Source organism: Caretta caretta, chromosome 9 (assembly GCF_965140235.1).
Source record: "Caretta caretta isolate rCarCar2 chromosome 9, rCarCar1.hap1, whole genome shotgun sequence".
NCBI lineage: Eukaryota > Metazoa > Chordata > Testudines > Cheloniidae > Caretta > Caretta caretta.
In genome coordinates this window covers 3,377,222-3,401,008 of record NC_134214.1, presented here as the reverse complement: position 1 = coordinate 3,401,008, position 23,787 = coordinate 3,377,222, and the positions used below count along the sequence as shown (strand labels likewise).

The following is a 23,787-nucleotide window of genomic DNA, read 5'->3' as shown; positions in this document are numbered from 1 at the left end:
TAAATTGGCATTTTACCTTTATTTGACTTATATCCTAAAGGAGCCGGAATTCTGGCCCTTTTCTCCCCTAAAGTAAAGACTGGAGGATACACACACTGCACGCCGACAGGACACAAATAGAGACAACACTACAAAGCTGTGGCAACAAGCCAACCAAATCCGTACAGTGCACTCAGCCTGCTATCATTCGCCTTGTCAGTTAAACGGCAAACACCTCCCCTCCCAGCTCCAGGCCTGCCACCGCCACAGGAGATGGGGGGTGCCGTTGTCCTGGGCCCAGGTTTAGAAGGGGAATGGGACCACCGACACCACAGTGAATAGCAGCCGCAAAGGGCTTTCCCCTCTCACACTCAGGGGGGCTAGGTGAGGGTGAGGCACTAGGAGGACCTGGAGAAAAGAGGAGTGGAGGAAAAGTGGAGGGATAAGAGCAAATCGGTGATACGCTGAAAGGAGACAGGGTAGGCAGATGCTATAAAAATGGAACGGGAGAGGAATATGAGGGAAGAAGGGGTGAAACGTGGGAACTTCCCGGTCTTGTCCGAATTCCTGTCAATCCTGGCTGCGGCCCTGCCTAGCTCCTCGCTGGGAAAAGCACCCAAGGTAGCAGCACGATGAAGGTACAGAAGATATGTTAACACAGTGACACCACAGCGAGGCAATTCAGGGCCGGCCTGCTCTCTCTCTTCCTATCCCATCGGGGCTTCACACGCAGTATTTCCAAAAGCAGGCTAGGGAGGCCAGGAGAGAAAGAGAGATGTTAGGAAACAGTCTTGCAGGTGCAAGCTTATGTAAAACTCGACTGGAGGTAGGCAGCCGTCCTGCATTCTTGGCAGGGGGAATGGACTGAATGACATCTTAGATCTTGGCCTCCTCTAATTCATTGTATTCTTGGTTAATTTCCATGTCCTTCCTCACTGTCTCTCAGCCACACAAACAATTGCTCCTTGTGTTGCCCACACGGAGACACGGGAGAGCAGTGACCTTGGCAAAGGGGACACGTTTTCACTATCAGCTTGTGTAATGTGGGCTGACTCACTCTGCAAAAAAAGGGGTTTCTGCAGAATTGAGAGCCGGGATGTACCAAACAACTCCAAATCCTCTCCTGACTGAAAAGAGAGGTCTGCTGCAAGGCTGCTTGAAGTTTCCAAATGGATTTTAGAAGCACTTAAAAGATCCCTGGAATGGTTCCAGTTGCTAAAATTCCTTTATACCTGAGGACCTTCAACAGAGCTATTCCTTACAGCCTGGACTCCACAGTTCCTTTATGAACCAACAAGCTCTTAAAAGCTTCTGATTTTCCACCAAAAGGGACCAAAATAGGACCATTTTAGGATGCTGCCAAAGCCCCTTAAACTATCAAAAGCAAATGGAAATGTGGACAGGCAGTGCCAGTCAGCTCAGGCTAGAAGGAGATCCTGCTGCTAGTCAACAAGGCTGATTAATTAGCAAGCAATGGCAAAGCCCGTAGATGCCCAGCTGGTGACAATGGATGGCTGAGCTCTGTTTGCCTTGGGGTTCTCAGCATATCTGCTATCGCCCCCGGGGGTGCAGAGAGAACGCCCTAAAGGGAGCAGGCGGGCAGGAGGGCTACAGGCAGATAGATCCCAGGGGCTCACAGAGGCGGCTCTAAAACCAAAACCCACCACGTTTGTCAGGGTGTGATGGCAGCAGGCCTGCCTCGGCGTAGGCCTCCTCAGAGCCTTCCCCAGCCAAAAGCTCCTCCTTTAACTTCTCCAGCTGTTTGGAACAAGCACAAGGTTAGATTAACCTCTCCTGACCCACCCCCAGCCCTTCTCCCGCGAGCCACCCACCCACCTATCACTGCATAGAGTGCTACCACCTTATTCCTCTTGCCGCTGTGGCTTTGATATCCTCCCCTCATTTTCCATGCTCGTCTCCCGTTCACTTTGCCTTCGGGCAGCAGTGACCCTGTCGCACTGGTTTCTCTGGGGCAGGGATTCCATGTTAAGGGCCATTCTTTCCCTCTTCTAGAGGCGAGGGCCGTCCGCGGCAAGGAGACTCTGCTTCTGCTCTGGCAACATAGCTCTCAGGAAGCCAGATCCTAATATTCCAGATCTCTGGGAAAGGTCCCATCTGAATCAGGGCACTGTGCTGGGGCCTGTCTCTATCCCAGTCGCAGCTAGGTGTGATATAGTGACACATTGCAGAGGCAGGTTGGACTGAGAGTCAGGAGACCTGGGTTCTATTCCCAGATCTCCCATGACCTGCCATGTGATCATGGGTGAGTCACTTCCACTCCCTGTGCCTCAGTTTCCCCTCACATGCTTTCTCTCCTGTCACAGGCTGGCTGGCCCTTTGAGGCAAGCTGAGCTCAGTCGTGCCCATGATTTAGCAGCTAAGCCTAACCAATGAACTTGAAACATAAGGGTGGATCTGTGATGGCAGCTGGTTGCAATTGACTTAATTAGCTGGGGAGGTGAAGCCAGGAGATTGCTAGTTAAAGCTGGGAACTCAGCAGAGGGAGGAAGACCCAGGAGGAAGGAAGAAGCAGGAGAGCCTGAGGAAGTCAGGCTGAGTTTCCCCATTGAGCAGAGTAGGTTCCTGTGGGGGGGATCCCTGAGATGTGGCCTAAAAGGAGCAGGGAGATCCTCAGAGGTAAGCTGCTGGCATGCCTGGTGAAGGGAAGCAGCGGGGCAGTCCTGCTGGGGAAGAAGGAAGAGAAGAGAAGTTCTGCAGGGTCAGGAGATGCAGAGAATTTCCGTGGCGCCCGAGGGGGCCAGAAGAGCTGCTAGTCTGGGCATTTGATTTGGACTTTAAGTTGGATGGCTCTTTTGTTACCCTGGAAGGAGAGTGAACTGTCATGTGACGTGGCCGGAGGGCTGAGGCCCAGAAAACAGAGAGGGAGAGGGGAGAAGACACCGGCTGGGACTAGCCACCACAGCCACCGAACTGGCCACTGAGGGGTAAGAGACCAAGCTCCCTGCACTGCCATGTCCCTAGAGGTGAGGGCGCCTGCTTACACCAGCCTTGTCTGCTTAGACCCTCCGCTCTCTGGTGCAGGGACTGTCGCTCACAGTGGGGTGGATCACCCAGCAAAATGGAGACATGCTCCTGGCGTAGGCCTCGAAGTGCTACTGCGACACAATCATCATAAAGGACCTGGGAAAATTCAGATTAGGAGAAGGACTTTGTGCTGTGGTCCTGTCTCTAATCTGAACCAGTCCCCCCACCCATAGCTCCTTGGTGTGACCCAGTGATGGGATTAAACATGACAAAGCAGCAGCTCCTGCCTCTGTAGCTAGTCCCTTCTACCTCTCCCCTGGGAAGGGTTTCCCTCTTCTGGGAACTTTTTTCCCAAGCGTGCCTTTCCAGATGCTGGCCCTTTAAATATGGCCGAGATGGGTCACTGTTGCAGCCTAAACAATGTTCTCTGCTAGCTTGCTCCCAATGCAAAGCTGATGGTGGACTCTCCATCACTGGCCTCTTTTCAATCACGATTGGATGTTTTTCTAAAATATCTGCTCTGGGAGTTACTTTGGGGAAGTCCTAGGGCCTGTACTATGCAAGCGGATCATAATGGTCCCTTCTGGCCTGGCAATTTATGAATGAATTTCTTCCATCAGGTGAGTATTTTAAACCCCTGCTGTGCTTTCCTCTTCCTCTTCCTGAGGAGACGGCCCATTCTCATGCTGGGGCACTGAAATCGAGGAAAACAGGCCGGGGATCGCAACGTACCCACGAGTCCAGTCTGGGTATTATTGACACTCTAATGGCTTTTGTCCCATTTGCTCTGCATCAATGCATGCGCCTCTCACCTGTTCAAGTTCTTCAAATTTCTTTGCCAGCTCCAAGCCTGGAATAAGAACACAGGTCGTGTTAATATCTGTAATGCTTCCTGAAACCCCCATGAGAAGGAATTTCCTCATTCACCCTTTATAAGTGCAAGGCCTCTTTACCATTGCATTCCTACTTAGCCCTGAAAATATAGGTTAGTTGAAAACCCAACAGAAGAGTTGGCATTCCCTACAAGTTCTATAGGACTTTCCCTTAATGATAAATAAAAAGGGGGGCAGGTTGTCATGTTTGTTTTGTAACTTATAAAACATACCTGATGGGTACAAATATAACAGCTAAAATACGGTCATGTACTGGCCAGTGCCAACTCAGCAGCTCTTCATCACCTTGGATGGGCAAAAGCCAGAACAAATGGGCCTAGCCCCAGGACCTGAAGGCCGGTAACTCAGGCTTTGTCAGATTAAAGCAACAGGGGAATTATGTGTCTGTGATTAAGTGACCAGAGCAGGAGAGAGCCAATGCAGTCTCCATTACGGTTATGCTGGAGAGCGTTGGTGCCTCCCAGCTCCCGTGTCTTTGATTATTGGCAATCACAGACCTTGCTGTGGCCGATCCACATCTAACCACCCTTCACTCAGGATCAATGTAAGTGTGAGGGGGTGTCCACCCCACACAGGCCCGGAAGGGGTTAAGGTGCCCAGGCAGAGCCAGGGAGCAGGGAGTTGATTGCATGCAGGTTCAGCTGGGCAGGAACACGCGGGGCCAATCAAGCCAGGAAGCTGGCAATAGATGGGCTGCTGCTGGGAAAGGGTCAGTCACTCCCTGGGAAGAGGGAAGAGTGTTTGAGCAAGGAGGGGAACCAGGAGTTGTTGGACGCAGGCCAGGAAAGGAGCAGTGAGGGCTGGGAGAGGAAAGCCCGGGACTACTGGGTGTAGGGCCCCTGGACTGGAATCCAGAGCAGTGGGTGAGCCCGGGTTCCCCTACCAGCCACCGGCATAGACCAGGCAGGGGGCAGTGAATGGGAAGACTGCCTGGGTCGCTGTGGGAGGGGCAGAGAATTGAAGGACTGTACCCCACAAGGGGGAGACTGAGTGCCCCGGCCGGAGGGCTGAGTCACAAAGAGGACACTGCGGTGCCTGGAACAAGAGAAGAGCTGGAGACGTGGTGTGATGGCATGTGACCACGGAAGGGTCGTCGACCTTGAGAGCTAATCCCCAGAGTGACCAGGAGGAGGTGCCAGACAAGCCACGAGTGGTGCACCCCGGGACAGTAAGAAGCAATTAAGCGCCTTGGTGGAGCAACATAGCTAACACAATAGAAAACACTGCCCAAGGGGCGAGGCTACGTGCAAGGCCAGTCAGAAGCTGAGCTATGTGGGCAGAGGTGTTTCCCTGGGTGTTCAGGGCAAACACGGCAGCTGTGCGTGGGGCCTGTCTACAGAGCCTTTGCCGGTACAGCTCGGCCAGCAAAGCCCCCTATTGGAGATGCAGTTTAGGCCAGTGAAAGGAGTTCTGCGGGCCCAGCTACACCCCCTCCCCAAACGACATTAGATATGCTGCCAAAAGCACTCCCCTGTGGGTATAGCTACGCTGAGGGCTTTTCCCCACCCCTAGATGACCTGGCAATGTCAGCAGAACTTTGTAGTGCAGACCATCCCTGAGAGAAGCAGAAAAGTGGCCAGAAAGCCAGGAGACATCCAGAGAAGCACTGGTAACATGGCCTTGAGAGGAAGCCAAGAGACAGAGCTTCTTTTGGGCAGAGTGCGGGTTGGAAAGATGCATGGAACCGTGGGGCTGGAAACTATCTGTTGCTGTTTGTTCTTACTGCGTTCAGGGAAACAGGCCTTTGTACAGAAAATAGACAGGATTGCACCAAAGAAACGTCTGTTTCCACCATCAATTTCTTCCCCTAATGGAGACAACCTGCAAGACTCAGAATATTGGCTAACTGCTTGGGCCAAAAGGGGCAAGAAAAGACATAAAGCCAATGCATTATATCAGTCTCGATTTAAAAGACAGCATGGTCCAGTGGGAATTAAGAGAGCTGGCTTCTATTCCTGGCTGTGCCTCCTGTGACACCTTGGGCAAATCCCTTTAAGGCTCTGTGACCCGCTTTTCACATCAGCGAAACAGAGACTGCAAAAACACTCCGAGATCTAGGCATGAAAACTGCTGCCTAAGCGCTTACGATTGTTACTGCACGCCCATCCACATGTTGCGGCATTTCGGGCGTTTGCTTTGGCTCCGGTTCCCACAAGCCAGCGGGCTGGCCAAGGACTGCGGCATCCCGAAAATGAACAGCAGCTGACATTGGAACAGACGGTCTCGGGGGAGAAAAAAGGCTAATTTACTGATGACACTTTGCCTGGGTGGAAAGCCTCTGCCTATGCTTCCCTCGGAGATTAATTGTTGGCAGTTGCCCGGCATAAAATGAAGTCTGCCACTAGGAGTAATAAATACACTGACCCATAACCCTGCTCATTTTTGAATGCATCCCATTTGTAAGCTGAATTCCTTCATTAGCAGAAGAACTTAATCGGTTTGCTTTGCAGGATCATTCAGCCATTCAGAACTACGTCTGCCTCACTGAGTTTAGCAGAGGTAAGGTTGGAGACCATTGCAGTCCTTGGGGCATGTTGTCCCTGCTTATCCCTGTGCTTTCCTGTTTTCATCTGAATTGTCACTGTGTAGAGAACACAGCACAGTCCTGCTCTGAAGACCTACGCTGCCGGTGAGAACCCATCCATTGACTTCAATGGGCTTTGGACGGGGCCCTCAGTGAGCAAATGTTATCTCATAAGTTTGAATGATGCTCCCTCCTTTTATGCCATGAGAAGTCTCACGATACCCTGCCGCATTCTGGGGTTGGGATCCTGCCGAAATCGACAGGAAGGCCTGGAGCCCTTAGAATTACGCTCTCTGGTTTTTGGTCACGTCAGATCTCGCGGGTGGGATAACGCCCCACGTGATAGCTCAGTGCCTCCAGTCCCTGCCAAACCAGAACTGCAAAGGGACGGATCAGCAAGAAAAATCCCATTGGCTGAACTTTTCCCAACTTTAACAATGTCAGGTTCTGATAGGCATTCCCCCTGGTTCTTAGCTCATCCAGAGAAACCTTACTAAGCGTGGACTCCGGCTGAGCCCGATCACCTCTTTGCTCTCTGTAAAGCAACTACCCTGGATATAAATGATGATCAACTATTTGTGTGAGCTCCTGGTGAAGATCTTGCCGAAGTTTTAACATTCCAGCCAGACCCTGAGCTGCATCCGAGGGCTGCTAGTTGCGGCATGGGGGAGGGGCTGTCAAAAGTGGCTTCCCTCCCCTCGACCCGGGGCTTGCTCTGAGCGGGACCAATCTGCTGGCACAGGACAGAACTCTTTCTAGCAGCCAGGGATCGCTGGGGTGCAGGGACACTTCCGTCAGGCTTCCTGGTCACTAGCCATGCCACTTGTGCTTGCTACGGGGGCGTGGGGGGCTGTAGAAGCGTCTACGGCAATTCAGAGCCACCTGAGAATCCCCCTGTGCTGCAGGAGCCTCCGGGGGCCAGCTAAGATGGCTTCAGGTCAGACTTGCAATGGAAAAACAGCATCAAGTAACCCCAGTGTACCAGACGGTCTGATCCACTGCATGTAGGTGCCAATCCTACGGGGTGCTGAGTAGGCTCCACTCCCATAGCAAGCCTTGGTAATTCGGGTGCTCAGCCCTGAAGGATCAGGCCCTTAGTATTCAAATAAACAAAGCTCCCTCCAGGGAGCTGGGAGATGGGATTGATGAGCGTGTCGCCCGCCCCCTCACTTACTGCTGTCCGCTGGTTGCCTCCAGCCAAGGTTTTGGTTAAGCAGCAGAGTCATCAGCGCATCTTGGTGGTTGGTGTCTCCTCTCTCCAGAAACCCTGGGCTTTCTGCAGCACATAAAACACCTCTCTCAGGCTGGGATGCCGGGACGAATGGGTTCCCCAGCACAAGACAGGAGGGAAAGAAATCGCTGCTGCATAATGGCAGGTTGGGAGGGATGGGGGGCAGGGAGAGGGAGATGTACTGGGGGGGGGTGTCTCCCATGGGTGGGTGGGGGTTGCAATCCTCACCCCCAGCCCCAGCAGAGCTGCTTCATGGCTGCTACTGCTTCTAACAGGTCCTGGTCAACGTGGTCCCTCCCTGTTACGCGGAGGGGAGTCAGACAGTGGCATTGCCCAGTCCGTCACCACTCACTGGGGACTCCCTCCCCCCTGGCCTCCCCCAGCTGTCCCCCCAGAATCGCACTGGAGCTGGGGAGAAGCTGGGACTCCATCCAGCCTGTCTCCCCGAGACCAATACAGGGGTGATCCCTGGCGCACACTTACTGGAGTTCCCTCCAGCCTAGACGTAAGAGCCCCACCTCTGTGCTTGAGATACACACAGCACAGGTGACAAAAAGCCTTTGTGTTCGCCCAGTCTAGGGCCAGCCACGGGGCAGCCTGGCCTCAGAGCTACTCCTGGCCGCCCATGGGGCCAGGGACTGTTCCAGGTGCCAGGCAGGGCCAGCCGGTATGGATGTCCAAGACATACCTTCATTTTCCTCGGAAAGCCTCCTGGGCTGACTCTAGGCCACCGGGGGATTCCCTGTGCACAAGGGGAATCCTCCCAGAGCCTGTTAAATCAACTGCCTGCTGCCAGAAAGGGGACAAGGCCCTCTGTGAAACCCCCAGGCAGAGCGTTTTCTGTATTGCTCCCTTAGCGAGGGTGGGGAGTCGCTGCTCCCTGGAAAGATTCTCTCCAAACCCCACGGATCCACCAATATCTGATCACTGGACAGTCACCATAGACCAGGGCCGTATGCACCGAGACCCTGTAGTACTGCAGAGACCAGGACCTCCCAGCGCGGCCCAGCGGGTCTCGTTTATAGCCTGAAGCGAGGAGTCGGGCGCACAGTCAGCGTTAACTTTTGCGAGGCAAGCAGTGGGGACAATGCATGGAGCGTGCCCAGGCTCCAAACCCATTTCAGATCCCAAAGCTATGGAGGGGCTCATGTAGAGACCACAGATAGGCAAAAATGGTGCCAGAGGAACAGCACTCTTCTCTTCCTGATCCTCCAGGCTCCCGTTCCCTCCGCACATGGAGATGAGGGGCAATCATTTTACCAAAGTGGCTTCACCCTTATCTAACCGTGATGGTCTTAAAGCAAAACATACACACAGGGGCCAACCCATTATTATTATAGCTGATCTCATGGAGCCTAGTGGAGGCTTAGGAGGTGTGGGACGTCTGTTTAGACACAGCTGCATAAATCTGGGGGAGCTGAGGAGCTGTGTCTACTCTGATGATCATAAATGCTGGCCAAATTCGTCCCTGGCATGGTACCTTGACCGGTGTCACTGGGCCTGATCCTCATCTCAGTTGCAAGCTGGAATTAACCCCCTGAAATTTAGCGGAGTCACAAGGGGGATGTGTTTATCATGGTGAGTTTAAAGAGGATTTGGGTTATGATGATTTTGAGGCATGTTGGAGTTTGCTTTAGAAAAAAAATACAGATGCACAATCAAAATAAAAGGCATTATTACAAAACCAACCAGGCAGTAGAGGAGGAAAAATCAATTTAAAAGCAATGTTATTTTCCAGTTGATATTTGGCTGCTCGTTTCCCCCTCACAGGCTCTGTAACAAAGAAGATGAACGACACCATTTCCCTGCAGAATAAGTGCAAGCCAAGACGCACTTAAGTTACTAAAAAAAGAACAGGTGAAAAAGAAGCCACCTTGGCTAAAACGTCTAGTGCTGACGCCTAGGACCTGGCAGGTCTTGTACGTTCTGTGTCAGGACCATCACTGGGTAATGTCAGGGCATTTTTTTCCCTAAGAGATTTTCTTTATGAATAGCAAGAGACATTCTCATCAGATGCATCCCTTCCGATCTGACACGATCACTGTTCAATGTGATGTATTATACAGCCAGAAACGGACATAGGGATCATTATAGGTCACACAAATAGAATGAGGCCTCTCAGTCGCTCACATGTGTAGTAGAGTGAGGTAGCAATGGGTTACCTTATGTCCTTCCCAAGTGAAAATCAATGCTGTAGGGTTGTGTCAAGCAGAAAGGAAAATCCCCCAACCAACCAACCAGCAGAGATAAGTACCTACCTGCGTCATCTAGGCTGAGTTTCAGCTTACCTTGTAGTGCAAGAGGTTTTCCATGTGCAGACGGTATCGACAGCATTATGGAGAAAACAGTTAGGACCCCAAGGCAGTGCTGGACCGAACAGATTTTGTCCATGTTCCCGCCACCCAAAAGAACTCTTCCTTCACGCTCGATGGAGGACTTCAGTGCAACCCGGCTCCAGAGGAGCTCACTTTTAAAAGCCAGTGAATGTGCAAGGATTACAAATGGTCTTTGGAGGAGGGGGAGAAAAAAAATCTTCTGAAATATAATTCAACCTGTCAATATGATTCACTCCTTGGATAATGGACAGATCAACCCAGGAACAGACGTCATAAGGAACACGGTCAATATGTCTCTTATCTGACCAATCCAATGAATGTTCCCTCTCACACACACACGCGCGCATCCATATACAGGTTCTGTGACTCTATTACAGAAATGTATTCCGTGAGCTGGCTCGAAGGGAGCTTTGCAATTTATTATTGTACTCTCCCGCGCCTGTGCTAATTAACCTGAGATGTAGAAAGTGCCAGAATGGTGGAGGGGAAGACAGGGCTGTTCATTTAATTTAACTGATTGCTGGCACTCAGGTGCATTGCTCCATCACAATAACTTTGTTGAGCATTGGCTTTATCATCAACTGACAAAACGCTGCATTTGATTGCAGGGTAGAGTTTAGGCTGGGGGTAACATTTGACATCAGATATGAAATTCAACTAAGAGGAGCCAGATCCCTTCAGTTTTGTCCATTCGGGAGAAGGAAGGGTGTTTGGATGATCCATTTTGTTGGGCAAATGCCTATATTTTATTAAGATAAAATGTGGTATGATGCACTGTGCAACCTTTCAGTGTCTGTTTTAGGGGTCTGGCTCCATCTTGTTTGGCTTGTATGTATTGCCTTCCAAGCTCTCTCAGTGACCTGTTAGTAATTTTCTACTACAACTTTATGATACCAAGAAAGATGCTGCAAGAACAACCGTCCCGGTAAAACTCTGTTCTCAGCCCCTGCTACGTCCGCCGAGTGACGCTGCAAAGATGAGCTGCAGAACTGAGTCACTCACAGCCTGCGCTCGCAACAAGCTGATGTGGACGCACAGTGCCACTGACTCACCTGATCTTCTTGGCTGCCGCACACTGTCCCGAATTGCCCATCTCACTCCGCCTCATGCTGCCTGCAATTAGCATTCACTGGAAGGCAATATTGACTTGGAGTTGGGATTTCTGGGTTTTGTTTCCCAGCTCTGCCAACGACTTGTTACGTGACCTTGAACAAGTCACTTGTGATGCCCCAGCTTACCCAGCTATACAACGAGGACTAAACCAATTAAAGCTGGTGAAGCCCTTTGAGATCTTTAAGTGCAAGGTGCTATTTAAGTGCAGAAAATGACAGCGGTTGCTCATGAGAATGAGTGACAAATAGCACTGGCTTCTGCTAGACATATAGGCCTGACCCCACAAGATGCTCTTTTGCAAGGTGCCAGTGGGCTTCAGCTCCCACTGAAGTCAGTGGAAGTTGCATTGACAATGTTCAATGCGTCCTTGCAGAATTGGGACAATAGCACACGAAGGTCGTGTAGTGCACATTCCCCTCTTGATCTTGATGTGCTGCACCCCTGCTTGCTATACCACTGCCCAGGCTCACCTGAGCAGACGTGGGCAATCGTGCTGGATTGCACTGAAGTTCTGTGATGGGAAGGGCACGACTATAGCTGGGATGACAGCATCTTTATTTTCAGCTGTGTCCTGTCCCAATGCAATCGGTCTTCCAGGGCATGTGCAAACCATTATCCTCTAGCCAAATGAGGTGCAACACGGAGGGGAAGGATAGCTCAGTGGTTTGAGCATTGGCCTGCTAAACCCAGGGTTGTGAGTTCAGCCCTTGAGGGGACCATTTAGGGATCTGGGGCAAAAATTGGGGATTGGTTTGGGGGTTGGACTAGATGACCTCCTGAGGTCCCTTCCAACCCTATGATTCTCTGGCTTTGACAGGACTATAAAGCTAGAGGGAAAATAAATCTGTCTTTTGGGGTGCTAACAGAAGGTAGTGACTAGGCTGATTCCCAGGACCAGAGAAGCTGAAAGTTATCCTGCAACTCAATTATGATATGAGTGTGTTTAGCATCTTATTAACTGGCCACCTGGAGGCCTAGATTTCAAACAAGGACAATGTCAATTACAGCTGGTTAAATTTATTTTATTTTATTTTGGTCAAAAAGTAATGTAAATGAAAATGACTTCTGGTCAAAATGGAGATACTTCATTTTTGATGAAATTTTCTGAGTTTGTTTAAATGAAAATTACCAAAAGCTGAAAAAAATGTAGGTTTTCAATTTGGAGTTTTCAATAACAAACAAACAAAGAAAAACAACCTGCACAAACCTGAAAAATTCCTGCAAGAAAATTTTTCAAAACTTCCTGCAAAATATTGGTATTTTCCCACTAGCTCTAATTCTGAGCTTTCAGAGACCAAACAAACCAGGACTTCCTCCATCATCAGAAGTTAGTGCACCAGCTGAGTATGATATCTATCCCCTCACTGCCTCTGAAGCTATTATTCCATTCAGACATGAGAAATCCCACATTATCCTGGGAGCACGTCCCCTGATAACACACAAGTTAGCATATGTCACCAGTTTGCCCAAGATCAGTTTAATATATAACAAGTGATTCTCAGGCTGAAATAGTACCACCTTAAGCAGGAACTCACTGTGGATGTTACAACCTTATCAATTATAGTTCAGACTCAAACCACCCTTTTAGAGGGAAGGGTCAGCTACAGAAACACTTGCGGCAACTGGTTTCCTGGCCCCCTCTCCAGCTTGTCTCCAGACCTGGGGTAGAACTGAGTCTTGTGTTGATATCAATGGTGGCTGCTGCTCTCCTGGTGATAGGTCTGAGTAAGGTGTCTCTGCTGAATCCATTTGTCAGCAGCCCTTGGTACCAATGAGGCTTTGCTGACGTTTTGTAGTATCTTGTAGAAGGATGCTGGAAAAGCTCCTCGCTGGGGTTTGCTTTTTCATTGCAGAGAATTCCAGGGAGGTAGCACTGGGCTGCTACGACTGTTTAGTTGCCCAAAGTGTCCTCGCATCTATGGTGCCACCTCTCCAACATTGGGCATGTGGGGTCTGGTGCTGCAGTGTGATCACAGTACGGAGCATGATCATTCTGCCGGGCTCGGATCCTACAATGTCAGGTGTCTGGCCAAATGAAGGACCTGGGTGAAGGTGAATGGGCAGCCAGATATGATGAGACAGATATGAGACTGGCTGGTAAGGAATGAGGAGGTATCTAGAGGAGTGGGAGGGATCTGTACATGCCAGCCTGTTACCAAAGGTCCTATTGGGTTCATTGCTGCTGTGGGATTATGGGATGGCAGTGACTGGCCTTAATGAGAGGTTTCCCTGAATGAGGGCTGAATAAAAGGGACTCTGTGTTTGGCTCATTCATCCAGCTGGGAGAAGCTTTGTCAAGTTGCAAAATGTTGACAAAAAAATGTCATTGACATTTCAATTAAATGGAAACAAATTTGGATGAAATATTTGCGATATTTTTCTTGTTTTCAAAATCAGCTTCAGTCATCAATAATGTCTTGCACGTCATCTGTTGAAGGACTGCCTCCTGTACTTGCAGGCAGCTGGCGCCTAACATAAGAGTTCGCCAACTTTAATCTTCATGGTCCTAATCTGTCATGGCCACTTCTCATGGGCACAAGCTTGTGAAGCTGTTGCTAGCACAGCATAATGTATCTGGGGTCAAAAGGGAAATGAACAACAATGGACAAAACCCACCAGTCCATATTGTTGGGAATATGCAGACCAGGGGCAAGCTGGCTGGATGCCACTAACCTCAGAGGAGCTGCTTCCACATGCACCAGCTCTGTGTATGGACACAGGAGGTTAAGCTCCTCAGTGTAATCCCACCTCCATGTCTTTATGCGTTCGGCTCGTCTCTCTCCGCCCCTTGTGCAGACCCTCTTGGTTCTTGTGTGATAAACCATTCAGTCATGATAAGTGCCATCAATGGAGCTTTGCCATTATCTTCAGCGGAGCCAGAATTTCACCCTGTAGCTACCGGCTGCAGGATTGAGTCTCCAAGTAGCCTAACCTCGGATTCATCCCAAAGCAGCATTCGCACCTTTGGGACAAGCATCAGTCAAAGAGAATTCAACACATTCCTCAGATAACTGCTAAGACATGCCACCAGCCTTGGACTGATGAGAGGGAGAGAACGTGGAGGGGCCGCTTCACACAGCAGAGGTGGGGTTTGGAGAGAGAAATCCTGTCTTCACTGGCACTCGGGAGGCTCTGAAACGCTTCAAAGCTCTGCGTGGGTTCCAGGTGAGCCGGAGCGGCGTGGGCTGGGCTTGCTCCGGCTCCTGTGTTCTCCACTGAGCCGCCGCACGCTGGATCCTGGTGAAAACACCCTGCTGAATGTGCACCTCCCGAAAGAGTCTTCCCGTCCGGGACATGTCATCGCTGCCTCCCCCAGGCCATAGCTAATGACAGTGGTCGGCTGGCGTCACTGGCCAGGGGAGAAGGACGCTTCAGAGAGACATTGGCCTCATGCCCACATTGGCCTCATGCCCACAGTTCCTCTGTTCATAGAGGCGGGGGTGGGGGTATGGGGAACGGTGCCCCGGAGCAGGGCCACTGTCAGCTTCACTCATTCTTTCCACTGGACAGGGTCGTTCATGCAGCTTTCTCCTCCCGTAGGGCCAGACTGCCCCCTCTGGACCCCAGTACTCCTCCTTCTCCCCGCTCAACCGCTCAGGTCCTTCCTCCCCCCACTCACTCCAGTGCACCCTCCCCTTCCCCCCTGGACTCCTCTTCCCACGTGCCTCGCTCCATGCAGGCGTCTCCCCCAGTCCTCCTTCCCCAACTCCCTTTCCTCCAGACGGGTTCCCTCCTCCCTGCTTGGCCTGGCTCCTCCCACCATGCCAGGACTTTGCCCTCTCCCTGCCCAGGCTGCCTCCCCACCCCACCCCACCCAGCCCCACGTCCTCACCCGTAGCTATCCAGTCAGAGTCAAAGGGGAAACGATGGAAAATCCCCTTCCCCCTCCCAGCTGGACAAAGTGTCTCCTCCTTTCACACACATTCACCCCCCGCAGGCACGGTGTCCCCCGCCCCGTGGAAGGGGGCGAGTCTCTGAGTGAGGGAATGAATGGACCATGCCTATAGAACACCCCTCCGCACACACACGCTCCCTCCTGGGAGCAGCCCTCAGTGGGGCAGGAGCTGTAGTTATTAGATAATTAGACTTTCTGTTCCCCGGGGGCCGGTTAAAGCCAGTCAATATTTATGAAGCTTTTAATCTGACTGATGCAATTTGTTCCTCCACTACGTGCTTGTTGCTCAGCCCAAAATGACTATAAAATTAGACACTCTGGGTTAACTGTCTCCTGGCAAGCTCTGCTAAGAGAGGTGGAGGGGAGGGGTCCAGGCTGCCCACACGCTGTGGGTCTTGTTCACCGAGGTAACTAACAACAACTAACACTGAGGGAAGGACCTGCCGGCTCCGCACAGGGGTGAGGCATACTGGAGAGGAGCAATGCCTAGTGGTTAGCACAAAGGAGTGGGACTGAGAGGAGCTGGGTTCTCATCCTTGCTTTCTCCCTGACTTGCTGTGCATTCTTGGGCAAGCTACTTAACCTCTGCCTCTGCTTATAATGGTCATAGTGATGCACACCTATGCCCTGGAGGGTAATTACCGTTGATTAAGTGCTTTTAGATCCTCAGCTGCAGGAGACAATACAATGATACAAACGCACTGGAATTTCAAGAAGGCCACCCTGGTTACAGGCAGAGCAGCTGTGCCAGCTACCCCATCAATGTCCTGGAGGCATCTCCTCTATGGGGCAGAAGGGGCATGGGCATCTCTATTGAGACTGACAACAGGGAGACAGGTGTGCCGCTCCCTCCCACTATGACCTAGGCGGTAACACCCCCACCCCAGCCCATTTCACAGGGCGCTGAACACAGCATTCCCCAGTCATGACTCAGAATGACCAACGTGGGGTCTAGGTAGCACTTCCATGAACCCCATCACGGGGCTCTGAAAAGGGGCCATCTTCTGCTCTCGTTTACACCAGTGTAAATCTGGATTGATTCTGCTAAAGTCAGTGAAACTATTTTCTACTGTCAGGCTGATACCCACTTGGATCAATCTCCGTTGTGACAAGACTCCTATCTGCCCTGGGCCCAACCCCAGTCCGTGGAGCAGCTGCCGTATCCGACCTCTGAATACAGCCGATTAGACCAGCAGGATGCCATGGAAGTCACGGGAGTGACACCAGATGTAACAAACGTGCATGCTGCTGGCACCAGAGACAGCATCACTACAAATCAGACCCCAGGAACATCCCCGCCACAAACGTAGGCACCAGCTGCTTGAGCAATGGGCGATCTCCCCTAAGCGATGGTAGCTGTAGGCCTCATCATCCTTTCTGTGGGCCAGCCCCCATGGGGCAGCGTCACCCGCTCTGCCATGCATATGAAGCCAGTAGGTCACACAGTGCTAAACCCAGCCGTGGATCTTCCAAGGAGTTTTCCATAGGGCAAGCTAAAACGGAGGCCAAGGGAAATAAAGGCATTTTAGGATCCTCATGGGCTTTCTAGCCCTCAGGATGTTGCTGGTTTCAGAGCACAGTGTCCTCCTAAAGGCATCCTTTAGTTTTAAATCCTTTTCATCTAAAAATGCATGCCTCTCACTCTCTCTTGCTCTCGCTCTCCCACTCCTATTCCTCTCCCCACCCATCGCTCTGACCGTCGGGATTATTGAGAGTTTTTAGCTGATTGGCTGAACATTATAGCATCAGCGTCTGCTCCGAATGGACACTGAATAAACCGATTCTGGAGGCAAATCTGGGTCGCTCCCCTGTGTAAACGCTGCACGCTGCTTTCCCACTGTGCCCTCTGCACTTCAGCTCCGTCAGCCCTTGGTGCTTCTTGTCGTCTGACAACGCTCTTCTGTTTGGGCTTTTATGCCACACCTATCGGGCATCCAAGCACCCCTCCCTTTGGCCCGTTCGCCGTGGGGAAGCTGTGTCTGTATCCCACGGCAGGGACGAGGTTTCCAGACTGCCCAACGTGATTTCTACTCCCCAGGTGTCGGGGCCAGCCCGGGGCAGGGAGGGCAACAGAGGGGTTCAGGACCTCAGTGCCTTCACAGACCCTGCAGCCTGTTGATGGTAATAGATATTTGTGTCCCTTAAAAGTGTGCCTGGCCCACGTTATATCTGGGGGGCGCTACCTCTAACTCCGTCCTGGAGCTCAAAGGATCGTCAGCCTCAGCCTTCAACCTCAAGGCCACAGCTACAGCATCACAAACCCTGCTGCCTGAGCTCCCCCATCCCCGGCTCTGAACAGATACTGCAGCAGGGGCTGCCAGTCAGCCCTCCACTTTGTGAGGGGAGGTTTCTCTCCCCAGTCAGCCTCACGCTGGAATCTCCCGCACATTGGGGACAGGATTTGGGCCTCCCCTGGGACCTGGAAAGTGCCCCGCAGCGTTCAGGTTCTCAGCCCAACCTGCTCTCCGGCTTGAATATCTTTGTTGATCGGTGGAGACGGGCCAGGCTGAACGAGCAGAAAAGAAAGGGCTGCAGGTGAAATGCAAACCTGAGTGAAAAGTCTCAGGCTGTATGACTGGGTTCCACTTGATCATTAATGACAATAGCCGTGAACAGAGAGAGGCCCAAACCAAAACCCGGATCTGAGCACCCTGAACTTTGGAAATGTGGATCTGGATCCAATGCCGAATGTGACAAAGGGCCACCGCTTCCCTCATGGGATCAACGGGTCTCCTAGCTGGAGCTGGGTCTGTATTCTGAACTCACCGGTCCACGGACATAGCACTTCTCAAGCTGAATTCACAGCACTTTACAAACTGGTATAAGTGGCGTGGGTGTCAGGGATGGGCCTTTTCCTGTTCCCATGAAAAAACACCACATTTGAGAAAGTTGACTGAAAAAGCCTCCAGAAACATCTCAGTTCACCCATGCTCAGTCGAGACTTCCTAGAATGGGGCAACTGAATTCTCCACGATTTCGTGCACTGAACATGGTCCAGCCCAGGGCTGCAGGAGCTGAGCAGAAGCTGCAATTGTTCCTCCCCTGTGCTGTGGGTCATTCTGGTGCTAAGGCACCAGAACTGAGAGCAGGGAGACTGTCTCTCCTGTGCCCTCAAGGCTCCCTTTGAGGGGGAAGCATGGCTGGACTGCAGTGGGAACAAGAGCTAGACCTGTAGGGGGGGCTGGGGGAGAAGGAGTAGATTCAGTCTAGGAGCCTGGGAGAGGAGACTGGGCCTGGCTGAGCAATCAGCCCGGAGGGGAGACCGAGGTGAGGAACCTGAGGAGGGAGACTGGGAGTCAAGGTGGGGAGAATACTGACTCTCTCGTGGGGATCCTGGAGGGAGACACTGGGACTAGTGGAGCAAGCAGCCTGGTCCTGGGTGGAGGAGGACTGGGAGGAAGAGCTGTGATTGAGGGAAGAGAGAGGACTGGGACAGGAACAAACTAGAAGGGCCAGGGCCCGGAGTCAGGGGTAGGAAGATGTGTTCCTCGTTTTCTGAGTGCCTGACTTCAGATCCTGGGTTCTGATGTGCAGAAGTGCTGAGCGCTCACAGCTGCACCTGAAGTCAATGGGAGCTGGGAGCTGTGCTTTGGAGTGCTAGATCAAGGTGAGTACTCTGAAAAATCAGGCCCTAATCTCACATTAGTCGCCCAAAATTAGTGGACATGCTTGACCTTTATCTCTTTGAGCCTCAGTTCTGCCCTGGAAAGTGGGGCTAATCACACCCATTTATCTCACAGGGCTGTTGTGAGATAATTAACTAATGATTGTGGAGCATTCAGCTCCTATAGCAGTGAGCACCATAGAAAAGCCAAATTAGTCGTTCTCTATGTAGAACAGGGTTTGAAGAGTGAGCAGTAAATAAGGCCTCGGTTCATACATTGAACCGTGAGGATAAAACCATTTATTGAATAGCTGCTCATTATGTGAGCATCATCCATCCAGTGCACTGAATGAGGCAGGGTCCTGTGGAAAAATAGTATGTGACCATATAATTAAAGACTATCATAATGCTTATGCAAAAGAGGGCTGAGTTCGGGTTGCATGGGCAACCTTCATTTTGGCATTTCCTCACTTGTAAATGTTTGACTTTGCAACCTTAATAATGTTCTTTGAATACAGTGTGTGTGTGTGTGTGTGTGAGAGAGAGAGAGAGAGAGAGAGAGAGAGAGCGTACTAGACATGGAAAAGGGAAACAGGGCTTCTTAAATCCGGGGAAAATTTTTGCAGGCACAAAACTTTGAGTTTGTGTCAACTGGAATTTTTGTATGTGCAAAAACTTGGGCACCCAAACCTGGGATCTAGAGACTACTGTGGACAAAACTGCCCATTCGCCACCACTGCAAAGCAGTCACTTCTGGGTGGTGGTGGTGTAGGCATGGGGTAGGGGGAACATATCTGCCAGCCATACTGCGCAGTGGGAGATGGGTCTAGGAGGAGAAGTGAAAATAACTTTCTCAGCTGAAAATACCAGTGGGATTTTAAGAGGGTTGAATAATTATTCAGGCTGGAATATGGTGAGAGCCCCTCCATAAATTGAATTGACCCCATTGCCTGGTGTCCAGTGCACTGATTTCAGCCCCGTTGAACTTTCTTTAAATGTATCTACAGTTTATTAAAATTTTGTCCAGAACCAGGCAGTGTTTGCAACAGTCTGGGTGCAAACTGTGGACCCCTCTCCACCACCTACTATCACAAAATTCTGTTCTCTACAGGTTCCAATACTGTGACATCTAAAGTCCAGATCCTGAAGGATATTTAGGCTCCTAACTTCTGCTGGGCCTAAGTGCCTTCTAGGTGCATTAAATGATGCGGCTAACATCCATCTGTGACACAGAGGCCCATTGGTGCTGATGGGCAAAGGGTTCATTGTTCTTTACAAGCAAGTTCTGTTTGAGACCGGGCAAACTCAATACCCCTAATATACCACGTTCATATATTTATCTGCAAAGGGTAGTATGTGAGGCCTCTACTGAAAGCTTGTAACTTATCAATACTCATAATCATTGTGAGATAAGTGTGCGGGTAATGTTTTCAATAGTCACAAATTATGCCTTATGGCCTTGGAGTAAGTCACCAGGGATGCATCTGTCTCATGATGAGCCATCCAAGTGGGAGGGAGTTGTCACCCCTCCCTGGTCAGCCGGTGATGTAATGCAAGGTTCAATTGTCTTGCCCCATCCCAGAACAGTCAATGGAAAACTGTCAAAAACAGTTGCAAACAATCAAAACCACTTGGAGGTAAAAAGGAGCATTACAGGAGACGGGGATCTCCCTGCCAGTGGATGAAGACAAAAGATGGGTTCAGTACATCACAGGGTGGAGAAAGACTCTCTGCACCCATTCACTGAGGTGACATCTTGTTCTGCGGGTGTTTTGTGAAAGACAGATCCTGATTCCTGGGAATCCAGCCAGCTCTGTAACAGACTGAACTCGGCGGGAGGGTGGGAGATCTGCCTTATAAGATAGGAAAGGTTGCTGCTGATAAGTGTGGGCCATAGTTCACATTTTTTATGATTTCATTTTGTATTGTAACCATTTGTTTCCATCCCTCCGGGGAGTAACTGCAGCGCTCCACCCAGAAGCAACCAAGGCCAGGTCTACACTACGGACATACGGGTAGAACTATGTCGCTCAGGGGTCTGGATTTTCCACACTCCTGAGCGATGTACTTATACCGACCTAACCTAACCTCCCGTGTAGACAGGGCTATGCTGGCAGGAGGACTACGTCCATCGACACAGCTCCTGCCTCTCAGGGAGGTGGATTAACTACGCTGGCGGGAGAAGCTCTCCCATCAGCTCAGGAGCGTCTTGGCTAGAGGACTGCAGTAGTGCTGTACACGAAGACAAACCCTAATACTGAACAGGGGACCAGCGCTTCCACTATTTCGCTTGTAAGGCGCTTTGGGATCCTGCAGGACGAAAAGCACGACAGAGCCATAAGTTGTTATTACAATGCTGCTGGCAGTCTGTAGCAAACTCTGAACATCAACCTGTTTCCTTGGTACTATTCAATTCATCCCCACCTGGAGGCCCTCTGAGGTCATGTTCTCTTCATTATCTCTTAGATTTCCTGCGCATTCCAGATGATTAGTTCCCTTTTCCTTTCTCAGAGGTCTTATCTAAATATATATTTCAGCATCCAGCGCAAAGAAGGAGGACACTGATGGAGCAGTTGCAAAGGAAATGCTTTGTTTTGCCTGCCGGATGCAGCCTGAGAGCATATTATTTCCCGCTGTCTTTTGCAGTGCCTTGTGTCACCATATCGGGTCTCTGGGGGTCTCCGCAGATATTATATCCTTGCTACAGCAAGACTTGTGGGATCCAGGCTGTTGGGAGTGGATGTAAAGAGTGCACCAAGGAAGCTAGGCCCAGTGCATAAATTATATGGGTTCTGCCCACCCCAGAACTATGCTACATATCTTTGAGCTCCATCTACCGGCACTTTATCGATTACTTATTTACATATATACAGGCACAGAGCACTCTTGTAACAGGCCTAAGTCACTTCAGGGCCCAGTGGCACCAATATGGCAGCTGCTGACAACAGTTAAGTTAGCTTTTGATTCTTTCATGTTTGATGGTTTGATATTGGTATTTTGGGCCCTAATCCAGCAACTGGCTGGCCCCTTGGCCTCATGTGGCCCTAGGAAATCAGTGAAGACTATGGCAGGAGAGTGTCTCCATGGAACAAGTGGCAGAACTGTGGACTTAAAACAGTGCTGTCCTTTTTGACATGAGCAGCTGGTCAAAGTTCAGGGCCTGCGGGTGTTCCAGTTGGCTGCAGGAACTGATGGAGTCTGGTGTGCTCTTTGGTGCAATCTTGCTATTGACAAGGAACGGACTGAATTCTGCTTCTCTGAACACAGAAGGAACCAAGAACAACAAGAGCAGTTTCTTAGCTTATAGCCCTCAAGCTTCTTTAGCTACCATCACACCCCAAAGCTCTCTCTCTAGCTTCTTCGAGGGTCACACTGTGCTTACAGGCTCCGGCTTGGTTGTCTTGCCTCTCCCTCTCCCTCTGGTCTTGTCTGGTCTGATCTTAGGCTTGGTCTGCGCTAGCAATTCATGTCGGTATAACGCCGTCATTCGGGTGTGTGGAAAATCCATGCCCCTGAGCGACACAGTTATACCGACCTACCTCCCAGCGTGGAAATGACTAAGGCTTCTCCCGCCAACAAGGCTGCTGCCTCTCGGGGCAGGGGATTACCAACGGCAACAGAAGCTCCCCCGTCAGCGTAGGTAGTGTCTTCACTGAAGCACGACAGCTGCACCATCGCTGCCTTTTAAGTGTAGACAAGCCCTGAGTCCTTGTGGGATCTCTCCTCCCACACACACACACCCAAACCAGCGCGTAGGTAAATGCTCCTGGATGGGTTCGCAGAGAGGCTGCACTAGCTATATGCAAGCTAGGAAGCTGCCTAGGGCCATAGATTTCACGGCAGCTGGTTTGGGCCACAGATTTGAATGGCATTGTGACCCAGTGCTCCAGGTGACAATTCCATTCACTCAACTTTGGCCTAGTTCTCTGTCTGTCATGGCAGATGAGCGGTTGAGCCAAACCGGGGTGGCGTGGCACCTCAGTGAACCGGATCACATTGCCACTTACTTAAATTTGGCCCAGCTGCTTCTCTGTCATCATAGATGGGCGGCCAGGCCCAATTTGAATGGTGGGTGTGTCGGGGGGGGCGGGGCGGTACACTGAAGTATTGTCTAGGATGGCAGATTGTCTTGAGTGGCCTCTGGGTTCACACACCCTTTGTTTTAGGTGGGAGCTTATGCTCACAGTTATGTTAACTGAAGGCTGAGTTCACACCTTTCAGTCTCAATGGGGTTTTAACTCACCCCATAACAAGCTCATAACAATAGCAACAACCTAAGCACCATGTTTGCAGGTATCCAGTTGTGGAACATTATGCAATTATGCAAAATTATGTCAGACAGTTATTTAATGACAATAGATGCTGAGATTCAAAAAGTTAAAGCTTTATAAACTGGTAAAAGCAAATTGACAACATCAGGATGTCAAAATATACAAGGTATATATAACTATCCTTAACCTAACAAATCACACCTGGTTTTACCATTCATTCACTAGTCCATTTGTAACAAGCATTATTTCAAAAGTCTAAGTCACTGGATTTTGACTCTAATAAGTTCTCAAGTAGCATTTTGCTTCCTTTGCCTATCTGTACATTTTGATTCTAATCAATGGAAATGTTTTGTCATCAGTTTGTGTGTGTGTGTGTACGGTGAAACTGATGACAAACCCACGTTTACTGATAAAAATCCAAGCTTAAATATAAACTTCAAGCTCTTTGCATTAGTGGCTGTACAAATGCAAAAAAAAAAAAAAACCCTTCAATTTTCTAGTTGTGCTGTGGTTCTGAATTAACTACATTACATTTAGACAGGATGGGGACAAAAACACACTCAGACTGGGGTTGGTCCTGCTTTGGGAAGGGGGCTGGACTAGATGACCTCCTGAGGTCTCTTCCAGCCCTCATCTCCTGTGATTCTATGAAATGGTGGCAGCGTTTGGATCCACATCAGAGCTTTGTTGCCGCTTGTGTTCCTTATGTCTCCGGTTGACCTTTCTGGTCGCTTGCCCCTCCCGTCTTTCCTCCCAGCTTTGTTCAAAATAATAATAATAATAATAATAAAAAAATAAGAAAACTAATCTAAAGCTGCAAACCCAGAAATCCAGCCCATTCTGGTGCCGGCCGATTGCAAACCAGACGTGACCGTGGGGGTGTCATTTCCAGCCCCCTCTCTACCCAAAGGCTCATGTATAGGATCAAATATCCAGGCTCCCCCCCACAGTCCTGG

General features: G+C 50.5%; 1 protein-coding gene across 1 annotated transcript; it reads right to left on the bottom strand.

Moving 5' to 3' along the window:
- On the bottom strand, positions 1–10,358 carry UTS2B (urotensin 2B). The gene is made up of 5 exons (XM_048864313.2): positions 9,901–10,358; positions 7,556–7,657; positions 3,777–3,814; positions 1,644–1,737; positions 1–728 (listed from the first exon to the last, which is right to left on the bottom strand). The coding sequence occupies exons 1-5, from the start codon at positions 10,001–10,003 to the stop codon at positions 703–705; spliced, it is 363 nt and encodes a 120-aa protein (XP_048720270.1). The 5' UTR covers positions 10,004–10,358; the 3' UTR covers positions 1–702.
- Positions 10,359–23,787: the final 13,429 nt, after the last annotated feature.